Source organism: Schistocerca serialis, chromosome 4 (genome assembly GCF_023864345.2).
Source record: "Schistocerca serialis cubense isolate TAMUIC-IGC-003099 chromosome 4, iqSchSeri2.2, whole genome shotgun sequence".
Classification (NCBI taxonomy): domain Eukaryota; kingdom Metazoa; phylum Arthropoda; class Insecta; order Orthoptera; family Acrididae; genus Schistocerca; species Schistocerca serialis.
The window spans coordinates 308058716-308077190 of NC_064641.1; the positions used below are offsets into that span (position 1 = coordinate 308058716).

At 41.5% G+C, this 18475-nt stretch overlaps 1 protein-coding gene across 1 annotated transcript in view; it reads right to left on the reverse strand.

Annotated features, from left to right (window-relative positions):
* The window catches only part of LOC126474410 (putative protein TPRXL), a 46071-nt gene extending 36250 nt beyond the window's left edge, over nt 1-9821 (reverse strand). Inside the window, exon 1 of the mRNA XM_050101879.1 lies at nt 9156-9821. Coding sequence (XP_049957836.1) covers nt 9156-9821 — 666 coding nt within the window. The remainder of the gene's footprint in view (nt 1-9155) is intronic.
* Nucleotides 9822-18475: the final 8654 nt, after the last annotated feature.

Here is an 18475-nt window from a genome sequence, read left to right on the forward strand (position 1 = left end):
AATGGAATATCACTTTCAAGGCATTTTTTAAAAGTACAAATTTAGACATATAAATTAAAATTTTTGGCAATAAATTTACACACACTCAAAGTACTCATCTACGTCATAGAAAGTTTTGCTTAAAAGGTAATTTTTAAGCTCAGTCTTAAATTTTACTTCATCTATTATTGCCTTCATGTACACTGGCAGAGCATTGTAGACTTTTATTCCAAAATATCTTACATGCTTTTGGGTTTGTGTTGTCCTTACCCTTTCTACATACAAATTCTTACAAGTTCTTGTATTATAATTATGGCTGCCCTCATTTGTACGTAGATTTTTCATATGTGCTCTTGTACACAGAATGCTTTTAAAAATATACAGTGATGGTATTGTGAGTATTTGCAGTTCTTTGAAAAGGGGCCTACAATGAGTTCTTGGAAAGTTATGTGTTATGATTCGTATAGCTCTTTTCTGAAATTTGAAGATATCTGTTAAGCTTGATTTAGTTTTACCCCAGAACACTATGCCGTAAGACACGATGGACTGAAAGTAAGCAAAATACACTAGTCTAGTACAGTCTGTGCTGCATACTCTAGATAATATCCTCAATGCAAAACATGCCGAATTGAGCCTTTGGGATAAGTACTTGAGATGGTCTTTCCAGCTTAAGTTTTGATCAATGTGCATTCCCAAAAACTTTGTGGATTGTACACTCTCTATCTCCTTATCCATTAGTTTCAACTGGAGGTCCATATCTTGAGTTGCTTTGCCGTACTGTATATAATTTATTTTACTTAAATTAAGTGTTAACTCATTAGCATTAAACCAATGTTGAATATATTTCAGGACTATATCAGTTGTGGTAGTTAATGATTTTTTATCATCACTTATAATTATGCTAGTGTCATCTGCGAACAACATTATTTTGGTAGAAATATTAGGATTTTTTATGTCATTTATATAAAGCAAGAATAATAAGGGACCAAGAACACTGCCCTGTGGGACACCTATTTCCAATTTCTTTGCATCTGAGACCCACTTGATTTTCTGATTTTTTATGTTCTGCGATGATTTCTACTACCTGAGTTCTATCTTGAAGGTAAGATTCAAACCACTGCTTCACAACTCCCCTTACACCTATTGCCTCCATCTTGTTTAACAGAATTTTGTGGTTTACTGTATCAAAAGCTTTAGATAAATCTAAGTTAATTCCTACTACACATTTTTTAGTGTCGAGACTCCTGACAATCTCTTTGGTATAGGCATGGATAGCTGATTCTGTGCTGTGGCCCGAGCGAAAGCCATGTTGATTGCAGTTTAGAAGTTTGTGAGCATCTAAGTAATTTGTGAGTCTGGTTTTCATTAATTTCTCTAGAATTTCTGAAAATGATTGGAGAAGGGATATTGGTCTATAATTTTCTACCTTGTATGGATATCCTTTTTTAAACAGAGGTCTAACCTTAGAGATTTTCAACCTCTCAGGAAAAACACCTTCATTGAAAGACAAATTGGCAATATGTACCAGGGGCTTTATAATTTGTTTGGCAACTTTTTTTATTATTGACACAGGCACTTCAACCACACCTGCAGTCATTTTTGATTTTAGACTCTTTATCACCTTTAATATTTCATTATCATTTGTGGGAGTTAACAACATACTACTGTCTACTTTTGGGGCTGTTAATTTCTCATGTTTGGTAAAGTTTTTACTTAATGACACTGGTACACTTAAAAAGTAATTATTAATGTAATTTGCCAGAGTTTCATCTTTTAATTCAATATTTTCACTATTTTTTAGTACTATTTCCTGATCCTTGAGGCCCTTACGTGTTTCCCTTTTCACAATTTCCCAAATAGTTTTTGATTTATTGCCTGATTTTCTTATTAATTTATCATTGCTTAGTAATTTTGCTTTTGTAATTACTTTTCTATATATTTTTTTGTAATTTGTTACATATTCTTTAAACTTGGGGTCAGTCCAACTTTTCAGTCTATAGTTAAGCATTTTCATGGTCCTGGAGGAATTTCTAATACCTGTTGTGATCCAGGAGTTAGCATGTGTATGCCCAAATGTGTTTGTTTTGACAAGTTTCTTAGGAAAACACATTTCAGAATTCAACATAAACAGGGAAGAAAAAACATTATATGCAGTGTTTGTGCTAGTTTGTAACAGTACTTCTGCCCATGATTGGTTAGTCAGTGTATTTATGAAGTGACTGCAACTATTTGTGGAGAAGGTTCTTTTGTACATTTGGTATGAACTATTTTTGGTCACAGGGGCTATGGAAAATTTAAGGATAAGTGCATTGTGATCAGATATTCCTAGGTCAACATTTATTACATCTATATCTGTGGCATCTATATTTCTGAAGATATTATCTATGAGACTTTTTGAAGAGTTTGTGGCGACTATCGACCAAGTCGCGTGTAATATCTTTGTTTTTGGCAAGCTCTTTGACCCAGTCTGTGGTCGCGCGTGAAAGTGTATGGACGTGTACCGAGAATTGAGAATGTAAACAACGGTATATGTGTGCTTACGAGAAATAAAAATGGTGTTTATTACACGTGGTGTAGCGTGCATCATTGGATTCGGCAACCCTACCACGCTAAACCCATACTGGTGACCCCGAATTTTGTTCGCGAGTGCTACAATGAAATCTTATACCATCGAGCAGTACACAATGGATCGCTTGCCGCCTGCTACACCGAACACGTGCCAACTAAGTGTTCCAACGGACGCTTCGGCATGGTTTTACAATTATCCACCGGGCGTCCGCAATAGTTCTACGCAGTTTCCGAACACATCGACTAGCTGTACTCAACAGGACAGTGTTTATACAATTCCACAGCCACGTGTTCCGAGTGCTCAACAGCCGACGCAATGTGCTCAAACCCCAGTGACTATGTTTACAGGTTTCCTAAGTGCAAGTGTGAATTTTCCACCCGAATCAGTGACTGTACAAATCGAGCCGGACGCTCAAGACAGGAGAGTTCATATTTCTGCCGGAACTCTGGATTTTGCACCAACCCCCCCTACACCACCAGCGTCCGCTTTACGAGTGTTTCCGACGGCACACGCCGTTCCTGCCGCGTGTGTTACACAAACATTAGGTGATTTTAACTATTTTAATGCACCTGTAGGGGAGAGGCCCGGAAACTGTATTCCGTCGTTCGCCGCACATCGGTCGACTACGGTCGATTCTACCACGCCGGTCCATTCTACGCCCGTCGGCATTACTCCGTCGACCGCTCGATTCGTTGATTTCTCGACCAAGGTCGAGCCAGCCGCGCCTACCATGCCGCGTGCCACTGACAGTGGCGGAAGCTGGTGCACCGCTACTGCACCCGAGACAATTACGTTGCAGAACTATGGACTGGGAGAGACAGTTTCTGATAAACATTTATGTCAAGACTTTCCCACCCGTTGGCCGAAGCTACCACCCCTTCGCAAGGATAACCCACGCACATGGTTTGCCTTGGTCGACCACGTCCTGCAGCTACATGGTGTCGCCGATGACAATTCGAAGTTCCTATGCTTACTGTGTCACCTCCATGACGAACTGGATCTGATCTGCGACATTGTGGCTTCGCCCCCCGCTACGGACAAATATGCGTTCGCCCGACGCACCATCCTCGAGCGACTATCCACATCGACAGAGGAAGCTATCTGCCTTATCAGTCAGGAATCGCTGGGATCCAGGTCCCCGTCGCAACTCTGGCGTCATCTCCGCGCTATGATTAACACGCATCACATGCCGGACATTACACTTTGGACTATCTGGTTGCTGAAACTTCCCCCGCAAGTTCAACTTCACCTTCTACATGTAACTTCGGCCCCACTAGATGCCAAACTGAAGATCGCAGACCAGGTTTACAACATTCTGCCCTCAGGGGTTGGCACACCTGCGCGGCAGTTCCCATCCTGCAGTACAGAGTGCACACGACTCGCTCCACGCATGCGCGCGGAGCCAACGCCGCCTGGCAACCGCCGCAGTAACTCCTCTCCTACCAGCACTACTGCAGCGTCGCCATCGGAGGGAACTACAAACAAGTCCCCCTCCACTGCCGCTTTGACCTCAACCAGCGCGACGGGCGCCGCCACGCGCCGCCCCGCTCGGTGTTATTTCCACTCCCGCTTTGGCGACGCGGCTAAGAAATGTCGTTCTCCATGCGCGTTCCCAAACTAATAACGCGACCCAATTCAGGCGCTATGGGCCGCGTTGCACCGCACAGACGCCTATCACTAAATACTTCTTCTCCTCACGTGCCAGGACGCTTGTATGTGAAAGATGCAGTGTCTTGCCTTTCATTTCTAGTCGACACGGGGGCCGAGGTTAGTGTGATACCTTTGTCCGCAGGTATTAAATTCGAGCTTCAGCCTTGCCCCCTGCTTCGAGCCGCCAATAATTCCCTGATCCACTCTCATGGAATAACGAATTTAAGCCTTAAACTGCAGGACATTAATACGCCCTTACAGTGGACTTTCGTTATCGCGGATGTGGATGAACCCGTGCTTGGGGTAGATTTTCTCTTAGCCCACGCACTGTCACCCAACCTACAACGAGGTACACTAACCTTTAACTCGGGAGACCGTACCACCGGTTCAGATATCTTACCCCTCTCATCCGAAAGCGCCATTCTGCTGTGTGAGCTAGCGGAAACTGCTGTTGCAGTGCTTTCTCTTAGATCACACAACGACGAACTTCGGGACAGCAATGGGGCCCTCCGCTTACGCATCGCCGCCGTGCAAGCCAAGTTCACGGATGCGCGTAAGCAGACCGCCCAGCTGTCGCACACGGCCACGCCCCCAACCCTCGCACCACTTCCTCGCACCTGCAGCCGACGCCGCGTGACATTTCTACTGCCGGACGGAAGCTGTACCCGCGACGCTACCAGGTACCCCACCGAGCTCTTCGACAAGGACTACCAGTGGATCACCGCCACTGCTGCTGAACTGCCGGCCTTGGACACACACACGTGTGCATTAGAGGTTAGTCACAGTGCAACGGGTGCTGGTCCAGCATCCCCATCGGTGTTCGCGATCAATAACGGTACTGTCCACAGAATAAATACCACAGAAGGCCCACCGGTACGTGCAAAGGCTAGGCGTTTAAATCCGGAAAAACTTAAACACGCTAAAGCTATTGTTCAGGAACTTTTAGATAATAAGACTATCCGCCCTTCTTCTAGTTGTTGGTCGTCACCCATTCATTTGGTGCCCAAGAAAGATGACACTTTCCGCCTCTGCGGTGACTATCGGGCGCTTAACGCCAGAACAATTTTAGATAATTATCCCGTCCCAAATATTCAAGACTTTGCTTCCCAGCTGCATGGGGCACAAATTTTCAGTGTAGTCGATTGTCATAAGGCGTACCACCAACTGCCAATGGCACCTGAGGACGTTGAAAAGACCGCTATCATCACCCCGTTCGGGTTGTTCGAGTATTTGTTTATGCCATTCGGCCTTAAAAATGCTGCACAGACGTGGCAACGGTTCATCGACTCGCTGGTTGGAAAACTGGACTTTGCATATGCGTACCTGGACGACTTGTTAATTTTTTCTTCCTCCCTCGAGGAACATGAACAACATTTAAATACAGTGTTCCAACTATTAAAAGCAAACGGTATCGCAGTGAACAATACTAAGTCACAACTCCGCCGCACCAGGGTCACTTTTCTGGGCCACAGAGTTTCTGGCGACGGCATCCGCCCCCCAACTGAACGGGTGGAGGCCATTAGTACGGTGCCTTTGCCCAAAGATTTTCAGGGCCTCCGCCGCTTCCTTGGAACGGTAAATTACTACCGTAAACATATTCCCCGCGCCGCCGACATACAAGCCCCACTGACGGATGCCCTCGCAGGAAAAAACACATCAGGGTCTCGGGCGGTCACGTGGACTCCAGATATGCGTCGCGCATTTGATAATCTAAAGTCAGCCTTACAGACAGCTGTTACGCTTGCTCACCCCATTCCTGATGCTCCCATCTCGCTTACTACAGACGCAAGTGATACAGCAGTGGGGGCAGTACTTCAGCAAACCGTGGGTTCTGTTGTACAGCCGCTCAGATTTTTCTCCCACAAACTGACCGCTTCCCAACGTAAATGGTCGACCTTCGACCGGGAACTGTTTGCTGTTTACGCTGCTATCAAATATTTCCAAGATGATATTGAAGGTCGCCATCTCGTGGTATTTACCGACCACGAGCCATTGGTTTACGCTTTCCGTAACCCAGGTAAGGACTCATCCCCGAGACGTTTTAGGCATATGGACCTTATATGTCAGTTTATGAATGACATACATTACATCAGAGGCGCAGACAATGTCGTCGCTGATTTTCTGTCTCGGGTGTCGGTTTTATCTTCACAATTGGACCTCAGTGAGCTCCCTAATTTGCAGACAGAGGATACTGAACTCGCAGCATTGCATTCCGATATCAAAACAGGACTCAAACTAGAGTTACGGACACTTCCTGGGTTTTCATCACCCATCTGGTGCGACATTTCAACAGGACGCATACGCCCGGTGATTCCTACACCTCTCCGCCGGGACATATTTAATAGTATCCACGACTTGGCACACCCTGGCATTCACGCCTCCGCACGTCTGGTATCTGAACGTTTTGTTTGGCCCGGGGTGATAAAACAGTGTCGCAGTTGGGCACGAGCATGTGTGGCTTGTCAGCGCGCAAAAGTAGGACGTCATGCACAGCCCCCCATGGGTACGTTCAATGTGGCAAAAAGAAGATTCCATCACATACACATCGATATCGTCGGGCCCTTACCCCCCTCAGGCCCCTTCCGTTACATACTGTCCGCAATTGACAGGTTTACCCGCTGGGTAGAGGTAATTCCTCTCACTACTATCACAGCCGATGCAGTGGCCCGAGCCCTGCTGTTAATGTGGATCTCGCGCTTCGGCTGCCCAGTCTCTGTCACCACCGACCAGGGCCGCCAGTTCGAGTCTGCCCTCTTCCGACAGCTTTGTGAACTGTGTGGGATGAAACGATTTAGGACTACAGCATACCACCCCCAGAGCAATGGGCTTGTGGAACGCTGGCACCGAACGCTTAAAGCTTCCCTGATGTGCCACGGAGGTGAGTGGGCCGATGCCTTACCATGGGTAATGTTAGGCGTTCGGGCCGCGTACAAAGAGGACCTTGGCGCATCCCTGGCAGAGGTACTGTATGGAGAACCCCTCACACTCCCAGCAGAGTTAGTCGAGCCTTCACTTCCTCCAGATCAAATCTGCGACTCGACATTCGTCGGGCAGGTCAAGGAGCTAATTGCTAACATCCACGTGCCACCTCCTCGACCACACACGCCCCCTCCCGTATTTCTGCATAAGGACTTGGCGTCGTGCACTCATGTCATGGTGCGTGATGACACCATCCGATCGGCACTCAGACCTCCATATACGGGCCCGCACAGAGTCATATCACGGCGTACCAACACGTTCGAAGTGCTCATTAACAGCACGCCTCAAACGGTATCCGTCTGTCGCCTCAAACCTGCATGGACTCTGGGAGAACTGCCCGATACCCCACCCAGTCAGACCCCATCCCCTGCTGCACCCACCTCGCATGAGGCATCTACCGACAGTCCATGGATGAGCGACGCCCATTCCCACACGTGTGACGTTCCCCACTCCCAGTCGTGTGACAGTGCTACAGGTGCGTGTGACATTCCTATGCAGAGTGATGCGTGTGATGACTTACCCTCCTACAGGCAGCCCCTCACCTCTCCCCTGTTAGGATTCAGTGATGTATCAGGGACCAGCCTCAGAGCGTGTGATGTCACCGATGACGACTCGTGTGGAGATTCTGTCAACTTGTATAAGGAAGTGGTAGTGAATGTCAACACAGATCTTATTTGCAGCTCTAATGTGTTTTTTGTTATGCAGCCGGGTAATGTGTACATCTTCTACGAACAAGCCAGCTTCCCCAGTGACAACTTAACTCACATTCATCTCCTCCAGTCTGTCCCCTTGCCTGTTGGTACTGACCCATCAATGGTCAAAGTCCTACGTACCGCCACAGGCATTCAGATCCGCTATCCTGGCCCCTCACAACCCACCATCCCCTCCCCAGATCCCTCAACTGCTGTACGAGGATTCACCCGGTCAGGCAGGACCATCCGCCCCCCTCGCTGGCTCGAAGACTTCAATTACTAATGTAATGTAATGTAAGGTATGGTTTCTGATTAAACACCCTCTCCCTCCCCCCTGGGTGTTCCCTTTACATGTATGCCCCAATATTTATGTTTGTGCTCCACACTCTAAGGGGGGGGGCTAATGTGGCTACTATCGACCAAGTCACGTGTAATATCTTTGTTTTTGGCAAGCTCTTTGCCCCAGTCTGTGGTCGCGCGTGAAAGTGTACGGACGTGTACCGAGAATTGAGAATGTAAACAACGGTATATGTGTGCTTACGAGAAATAAAAATGGTGTTTATTACACGTGGTGTAGCGTGCATCATTGGATTCGGCAACCCTACCACGCTAAACCCATAAGTTTGTTATTCTTGTAGGGTTAGTTATATGTGGATACAAATTGAAGCTATGTAAAACATTCAGGAACTGATCTTTGGATGCACCTTCAGTCAATAAGTTGACATTAAAATCTCCACATATAATTATTGTTGATTTTTTATGATGTAATATTTTGAGCAATGCCTCTAACTTATTTCTAAAAATTTCGGGATCACCACATGGTGATCTGTACACTGACATTATTATTAATTTACTCTTTTGCATATTCAACTGTATTGCTGCAGCCTCAAAATGTTTTTCTTCATTCAAGGATTCAGTTACAGTCATATTTTTAACCTTTACTCCAGGTTTTACATAAATGCAAACACCACCATGTCTTGTTTCCTTCCTGCAAAAATGGCTTACTAGTTTGTATGGAGAAATGCAAATATTTTCTAGTTCATAACTCATGCACCAATGTTCTTGAATGCAAATACAATCTATACTAGCTTCACTGGCTGCAACCTCAAGTTCTAATATTTTATTTTTAATGCATTGTATGTTAAGGCTCATTATTTTTAAATTATTGACATTAGATTGAGAGGAGTTTGTACTCATGTTTCCCAATGTTACCGGCTGTTCCTTGCTGAGGCTGGGTACCAAAAATCCTTAAGAATTACACGTTTCCTGCTCCTTGTATTTCTTACCCCTGGACGTGTCACCATACTTGTTGTATCTGTAGTTGTAGCTGCTGTTTCAGTGGATGTTGGAGGTGTTTCTGAAGCTGATGATTCAGTGGATGTTGGAGATGCTGCCAGTTTTGATGCTGAGTCTGGTTTTGTAAGTGATGTTCCAATTGATACTGGAACTTTTGCTGAAACTGTATTTTCGTTTAAATCTTGAACTACAGTTGGCACTGACGTTACTGTGGACGTTGAAGCTGCGGATGAAGCTGATAAATGGTGCTCCGATGGTGTTGATTTTTCTTCTGTTGATGATATCTGAGTGGCATTTTGTACCACTGTTCTTGCCTCTGTTCTTCTGATTGATGGACTAGTCACAGATTCTGGACTTGATTTTGAACCTGCTGGGGAGGGTGGTACATCTGCTGATGATGATAATGGTTCAGCTGTTTTTGATGATTTCGACACTACTGACAATTTGGCTGATGTGGCTGCTGTACTGGACGACACTTCAGATTTTTTTACTTCTTCTAACGTCAAAGAATCTTCTGTTGCTACCAATGATTGTGGGACATCAGCTCTTCCTATTTCCAGTAATGTTGATACTTTAATAAGGCCGTTTTCAGACAGTGTAATAGTGTTTCGTTCTACTTTAGAGTCTTTAATAGCATTCGATATTTCAGCACTCATGGCTTCTTTCCCTTTCATGTTTCTGTGAAGTCGATGCTCTGTAAAATGCTCTCTGCAATCACTATTTATCCCAACGTATGTAGCATTAGGATAACCTCGACATATCTTAGCAAAAATTCTGTTGGCGGTAATAATCTCAGTATTCACGCAAGAGTTTACCATGAGATCATACCTGTGAGGGATACTGACAACAAAAAATTTCACTTCAGGCATTTTACAAATTACTTGCTTTAAAACTGTTGTAGCACGTCTAGTTTCATTGTGGTATACATCGTTGGCGCCTCCAATTATCACACATGTGCTGCCATTCATCATAGATTGATTACAGCTATTTAAAACTTCACATAGTGGCGCTCCTGGTTTGATTACGCCAGTTACCTTGAATCCTGTTTTCTTAGAACTCAAAATTTCGGCTACACCTCTTCCATGGCTGTCTGCTAGAATAAGGATTTCATGTCTATTTTCCAACGTGTGTTTTTTGTTTTGTTTACAAATAGCAGGCCAATTTGTTTTGCTTTGTGAGCGCAATTTAGCGTTGATTACAGTGTCAGTTCGCATCAAGGAATAATACGATTACAAAAAGTAGCAGCTTTCCACACAAAAGGATCCATCTGGGTACTTGGAAGTCAGCAGTCAATGGTGTAGTCAATCAGATTGACCATTTGTTAGTGACCGCATGCCACTCCATGTCCGTTATAGAGGTGTGGAGCTGCAGACAACCAAACTGTGACTTAGACCACTTTGTGATAAAATCAATCTTGAGAGAAATTGTCATTGACAAATGGCAACAGAACATAAAAGAAAATGAAATGGAATACTGAAAAACTGGAAATTCCTGATGAAGTAATACTAATCAGAAAGTCAAGAAATGAAGAGACAGCAGTAGGGGTAGACAAAAGGTGGAGCGTGATTGAAAAAGCCATTAAAGATGCTGCAGAAAAAATAATAGGCATAGGAAGAAACAGAAGAACCCAGGAATGGTTTATCAAAGAATGCAGGTCAGCAGTAGAGGAAAAGACCAGGGCAAGAATGAAAGTGCTACATAGATAAACCAGAATAATGTGGAACAATACACAGAATTAAGGAGAAGAGCTGACAGACTTTGCAAGAGAAAGAAAAGAGAGTTGACTAAGAAGAAATTTGAAGAATTATAACTTTTGATGTGAATCTGGATTTGGTCACTGTAAAGTTCATGGTGATAACAAATGTGAAAAAATCCACTTTACATGAAAATCTGTGTAATGTATGACATTAACACAGTTTCTAGAAATTAATTTACAGCAATTCTATGAGTCTTTGATCATCGAGAAAATGCAGGTAACATCATAACTGTTGCAATTGAAAATCTATTTGTATACGTGTTTAAGTAATGAGTAATTCTGAAAGGGATTATATCTTTCACTGTTTCATGAAAAATATTTTGTATGACATGACAAGAGATATGCTTTAAATTTTTGTCCTTGATTCAAAGATATTAATGTAGATTTATTTTAGCTCATTTTGTAAACCATTTTGCAAATGGAATTACTGCAATGTAATGAAAATGTTTTAACATGAAATGAGATCTGCAGACACATTGTGATTATGTACTACCTGAGTTTAGAGTAATTATGGGACTAAATATTGTTTGTTTCAGAGAAACCGTTGCACCTTCTTACAGAATTTCAAGTAAATTTGGAAACTTTTGTGTTGTATTTGAGAGCATGTGTATCTAAATAATTAAAGGAAATGTAGGAACAACACTTTTTGGTTTACTATTGTCATGTTGCTGTTTTGCAATCAGCTTCTGAATATAAATAATCTGAAAAAGTGAACCATTGATAAGAATTTTATTATGAGCAGATGACTGTAAGCTGAAATTTAAAATTTTAACCACTTTTGTCTGTTGTCCTGATTGCATGTTGTAATGGATGATGTTTAGAGAGAAAAAATTATTTTTTTCAGACCACCTGTATAATTTACAAAAACTGCGATAAGTGAGAGCTTCTTCATATGAGGGGCATTTGAAAAGTCCATGCAAAAACAAAAACTACTTATGTGTTTGGGGTAAACCTTTTTTATTTTTTGACTTAGTCTCCTTTTAGACTTATAAACTTCATCCAACACTGTTCTAATTTGTTGATCCCTTACAAATAATAGGAACTGTCCAAGTCTGCAAAATAGCTGTTAGTTGCTGCAATCACCTCTTCGTTTGAATAAAATCTTTGTCCTGCCTGCCATTTCTTCAAATTGGGGAACAAGTAGTAGTCTGAGGGAGCCAAGTCTGGAGAATAGGGGAGATGTGAAACGAGTTGGAAACCTATTTCCAATAGTTTTGTGACCACAGCTGCTGAGGTGTGTGCTGGTACATTGTCGTGATGGAAAAGGACTTTTTTGCGGTCCAATCGGCGGTGTTTTTCTTGCAGCTCGGTTTTCAAATGGTCCAATAACAATGAATAATATGCACCTGCAATAATAGTTTTACTCTTTTACAGATAGTTGATGAGGATTATCCCCTGTGACTCCCAAAAGACAGTCGCCATAACCTTTCTGGCCGAAGGAATGGTCTTCGCTTCTTTTGGTGCAGATTCTCCTTGGTAACCTATTGTTTAGATTGTTGTTTGGTCTCAGGAGTATAGTAATGTATCCATGTTTCATCCACAGTGACGAAATGATGCTTAAAGTCCTGCAGATTCTTCCTGAACAGCTGCAAACCATCCTTGCAACACTGCACATGATTCTGTTTTTGGTCAAGCATGAGCAATCGTGGAACCCATCTTGTGGATAGCTTTCTCATGTCCAAATGTTTATGCAAAATATTGTGTACCCACAGCACTAGCAACCTCATGCACCTTAACTCTTCTGTCATCAATCGACATATCATGGATTTTATCAATGATTTCTGGAGTCGTAACCTCCACAGGGCGTCCAGAACGTTCAGCATCACTTGTACCCATATGGCCACTTCAAAAATTTTGAAACCACTTAAAAACTGTTCTAATCGAAGGTGCAGAGTCACTGCAATGTTTATCAAGCTTCTCTTTAGTCTCCTGAGGCATTTTACCTTTCATAAAGTAATGTTTAATCACCACACGAAATTATTTTTCGTCCATTTTTTGACAATCACTCGCCTTCCTTGATTCACACGAATGCCAAACACAAAGAAATAGACCAATATGGCTTAAATTTGGAGTGTGTTCCTTCCAATGATGCTACTAACTAAACATGACCTCGATACATGCTGGTGGTGCCATCTCTAGGACTTTGCACGGACTTTTCAAATGCCCTTTATATGAGTAATATTTTGAGAGAACTGGATAAATATTAAAAAGTGTCTTGGGAAGGGATTGAAAATGCTGAAAATTAGCTGGATAGTTGTAATATGAGAATAAATACTCTATGGCAGAATATTTTTGTACTGTGGAGTGAAGAGAAATAAAATATTTAAACCATTTTCATCATTTAACCAAGGGTGCAGTGAAAGGACACATTAATTTTTTTGTAAATTGTTTTATATGGACAGTTGTTATGGTTTGCTGAAACCTCACATTTTCTTTTATAAGTGGGAGACTCACATAATACATGAACTTGAAATACCGATGTTGAAAGTTATGCAAAGGAAATATCTGTGTCGAATAGTTTTTATTTTATCTTTTTTCTTTCTCATGTTACTCTCTTATCTGTTCTCCTCCTAATCTCTATTTGTGTGGGTGTGTGCAATATGTAAGTTATTTATGATAAAAGAAATTTCTGTCAAATGGATATATCATATTGTACTTTTCATTTTTTCTGACACTAATGCAATATATGTATTTTTAGTAGCCCATCCTTTGGATGTGTTAGTGAATTTTGTTTCATGATCAACATTATCTGCCTTGGATGTGATCTGTTTCATTGTCATAATGGCTAAGTCAATGATATAACTACTAATTGTAGAAATTATATCGAGCCTACTTCCTTTGTTACGTATGAAGTCTGATTCACCAGTGTGAAGAAAACTAGGACACTTGAAATATTTAAAACTCATGGTTTCAGAATCATTAATCAAGAAAGCTACTTCTAAATCATAACATTTCATGTTCCCAATATTTGGTTTGTAATGTGTGTCATGAAAAACATGTTACAATAGGTAACAGGTTGATGAAGAAAATCTGGAAGCTGATGTCATTGTTAAGGAATTTTATTCTGAATTGTGTTGTGTCATGTTCAGTTGTATCATATAGTATGTATTTGTTGCAGGAATATGATGAAAGTTTGTAATGTGTTTCTTGTGTTTCTGACTGTTATGTAATAGTTTTGTAGGTCATGTTTGATGGTTTTGTGTTAAAATATGTCTTGGGACAATGGAAATAGTATTGTTGTAATTTCTGCATGTATAATGAAAATTGACCCATGGACTTAGGTGGGCAGTTGAATTAAAACAAACACATCATCACTGTGGTAAATGTATTACAGAAAACACACACATACAATACACAGAATGGCACTACATTCTCTTCACAGAGATGCTTTTTTTCTGTTTTTTGGTCTTCTTTTTCTTCTTCTTCTTTTTCTTTTTTCCTTCACACTATTTGAACTGCACCAAAAAAGCACATACAGAGAAGAGAAGCATGCTCTAGAAACTCTTGGCTTCCAAGTACCATGGAAATGGCACTGAATACAAATGGTGGTCACCATGTTATGTATACATACTTACACTTCCCCTCAGTGGGCATCATAAGAAAATAACTTACCTGTTTCGAATTGCAAAAATACATTAAACATAAGTACACATATGAGACAAAATTTAACTGGTAGGTAGCCCAGCATGAAATAATGCTTATTTTAATTCTAAGATCTCTCAGTTTTAATACTGCTAACACTTGACTTTATGATAGTGCACTCTGTAATGTTTGATTATTTCTGGTACACCCTCTTTCTTGGTGATCTCAGTGTATCTGTGTTGTTAACATTGACCTGCAGGAGTAGTCTTACAAACTTAGAACACTTAATCTCATTTAAAAAATCTTTAAACCATTTACATTGTTGATCATTGCAATATGTTCAGCCTCTGCTGTGGAGGTGGCTACAGTGGATTGCCTTTTACTTTTCCAGCTGCTCCAGCTAACAAAATTGTGTATCATGTTATAGATTTGCTTTCAGCTGGATCATTTGCTCAGTCAGCATCACTGAATGCGCTTGGATCAGATCAACTGGCATTGAAATATAAGCTCAAGTCTTAAGTTTGCTGCAGGTAATGAGACACCCTTTTTACTCTGGCCAATGAGAAACACTTGGCTCAGAATTGAACTGACACAATCTTCCTGCAATAAAGGCAGTATCAGATTGAGTGCATGTGAATTCATTCAACAGACAACTCAGAATCTTTTGGTACAATTTTTGGTCAAATGGATTATCATTCTCATCTTCACCAAAATGTTTGTGATTACATGGTGCAGCACACCCTTGCAGTCATGCATTTTAAACTTTCACTATGTCTGCTGAATATAACCAGTTTGTTTTAATTTCACCTACCCTTGAAACTGCTCAGTCTTAAATCCTAAATTAAACAACATGCCATTCATTTCTTTAATGCTAATGAGAGATTTCAAAACATTCTTGAGTTTTTCAATCCTATCTTCCTCATCTATTACAACATTGTCAACATGAAACCCAATGATTAAATGACTAGAGAAGAATACATGAGGTATCTTTTCACATTATTTCAAACCTAACTTTCTCATCACAGAGCAGAAAAAATATCATTCCAATACTTACCTGCTTTGTAAAGCCCTCAAAAGCCCTTATTCAATAAACACGCTTTATTCCCCATGCTAAATAATTTTAGTTGCCCCATGAAAACAATGCCATGGATGGGTCCACTGTGAGAAGTAGACTCTACAACAATGTGTTTGATTTTCCATCCCCTGAGTACTGCAATTGCTGTCACAATCCTCAATCTCATTACTGGGCTGTAGCTTTCCCAATAATCTACTCCAAACATCTGGCTGTAACCCAGAGCTACTAGCCTCACTTTAAATTTAGCAGTCTCACCTTCTTTGTTTCTCTTTTTAATTGACACCCACTTACTTCCCATAACATGATCAGTTTAGATCTGTTGACAAGTTGCCACATATTATGGCATTTTAGCCTAACTGACCCTGGCTCCATGGCTGTACACTACTTGTCCCTGTGATCTGAGGCTAAAGCCTCTTCTACTGGCACTGGATCAAATGGATTAACTTGACACATGGTAGGAAACACATATACAGAGAGACACCAACCACACATTTTTGCTTTCACCACACCTGAAGACCATAATAAACTTACTTTACTATTTGGTCTAGAAATTTCACTGTCCAACATGGGGTCACACTCCTCACACACATCACTATCTTCAGTGCTGGTAACTACCCTGCCTTCAGTATTGTATACATCTTCTTTTCTGACCCTGGATTGGCCCACATCTCCTTGAACAGCTGTTGACTCAACCATGTCATCTGCTACTAGTTCTGTACTGCTAGGTGCTATGTTGTTGCCACCTGTTGATAGATCTTTGTTTACTGTAGCCTATAGCCTTCAGAGGGAATATTCTCTTGCCAAAGATGGCATATTTTCTCAACAGGATTTTTCTTTTCTAAGGCTCCACAGACAATATGCATTTGATTCTTCTTCTATTCCAAGATAAACACATTCTTCTGCCCATTCCCCAAGTTTCTTATATGTCAACATGGTTGTCTAAGCATTGCAGCCAAACACTTCGACTGTTTTCAAGTCTTCTTTAATAAGTTCTTTCTGCTTCCTCCCTTAATATGGGAGTTTTCCATCAAGGGATCTTCTTGTGCATCTATTGTGGATGTAGCAGGCCAACATCAGAGCTTCTCCTCAAAAGGTGTTGGGCAAACCACCATGGAATAGTAGACACCTCACAATGGATACAAGTGTTTGATTCAGGTGCTTGGCTTTTTGATTGAGTGAGGGGGAGTAAACTGTGCTTTTATGATGTAATATGCCCTCTTTCTTGAACAGCTGTTCAAATTTGCTGTTGATGTACCCAGTCCAATTGTCTGATTGAAAATTTTGCAGTTTCCCTCCTGTCACAAACTCTGCATGTCCCTCAAACTCCACAAAAGAGTCAAACACATCACTTTTATGCCTTAGAACTTTTACTTGCAAATATCTTGAGTGATAATCCAGGTAAGCAGCATACGAATGTGCTCCAGCCAAGGTCTGTCTAATAGAATATAGCTCACATCACTATGTACCAGTTCCTGAACACTTTTAGTGCTAGTTTAGCTTGGTTTGAAAGGCTGTTTTTTTCATTTCTTCTTGCACACACACACACACACACACACACACACACACACACACACACACACACTTCACACACTTCACATTTTTCTTTATACTTTGGATACAGCTTCTGGTTCCAAGACTTTGGTGCCACAAAATTTCTGCCTCTCTGGTGACTGCTTCATTTTCCACTAGTTGATGTGTTTTGTCATTGTGGAGCATCACTATATTGTTATTCAATTTGTAATATTCACAGTGCACTGAATAGATGTTACAGGCTGATGATCTTCCCCTCAACACTTCCTTCTCACTAATAGACACATTATCATCACCGTTTTCAAATCTAATGTACATTCCTTTCTTGTCCATTTGTTTAACAGAGAACAATGTCCCACCCAGTTCTTTAATCAGAAACACTTCTGTTAATTGAACTGATTTACATCCACATGACTTTTCTGCCTTCATGACAACACTTGCCATAATACTCACTTTAGTAACTTTCCCATCAACCAGTTTCACTCCTCCGAAGTTACTCATCTCTAAGTCCTATAATATCTATTGGTGAGTGGCCATATGATGTGATGCTTCTGAATACAGAACCCACAGCTTTCCACCAGCAGCTCCTCCATTTTTGCTCACTCTCAGGTTCACTATTTCATCACCTTCTTTTGCACTTGTACTTGAGTCTTCACTGTTTCGATAATTCTTAGCACTGTTGAGCTTGCACCCACTTGCCCTGTATGCAGATTTCTTGGGAACTTTCAGCTTTCTTCGTGCACCTCCTTCTTGTTTTCCTTGTAAATGTGGGAACTCCTTGGTAATGTGATCTGCTTCACCAAAGGAGAAACATAATCTGTTTTTTCTGGCTGCATTTTCTCAGCTTCTTGGTTTTGTTTATGCTGTTTGTAGTGGTTCCAGCAAAACTTTGGTTGCTTATGACCTCCACCTTTTTCTGCGTATCCCTTGTCTTCTTCTCACTCTTACTGAACTACTTCATATTTTCTAAGTCCCTCATCTTGGATATAGTGTTACGTAAGCCATTGTAGCAGTGTATTTTTTCCAGTTTCTCCCACCCTTCCTTTGCTTGTTTGAGAGAGCCAATCATCTCCAGGTAGCTGTCTTTAATTAGCATTTGAACGAAGGACAAGACCCTCCCATTTTTCTTCTTTTTCTCCACATCCAACTGATTGTAACATGTCACAAATGCAGGTTCTATGGTATCCCATGCCTCATGGTGTGGTCTCAGTAAATGAACATTAACTGACCTCACAAAATATTTATTGCTGCACAGGCAATCAATCTTCACAGGTTGTTCCATCAATCTGAATTGTTTCCTTCATCATCATCACCTAAGGCAGGAAGTCAGATACATCATCTTTGTCAGTCTAACGTAGTTGACAATA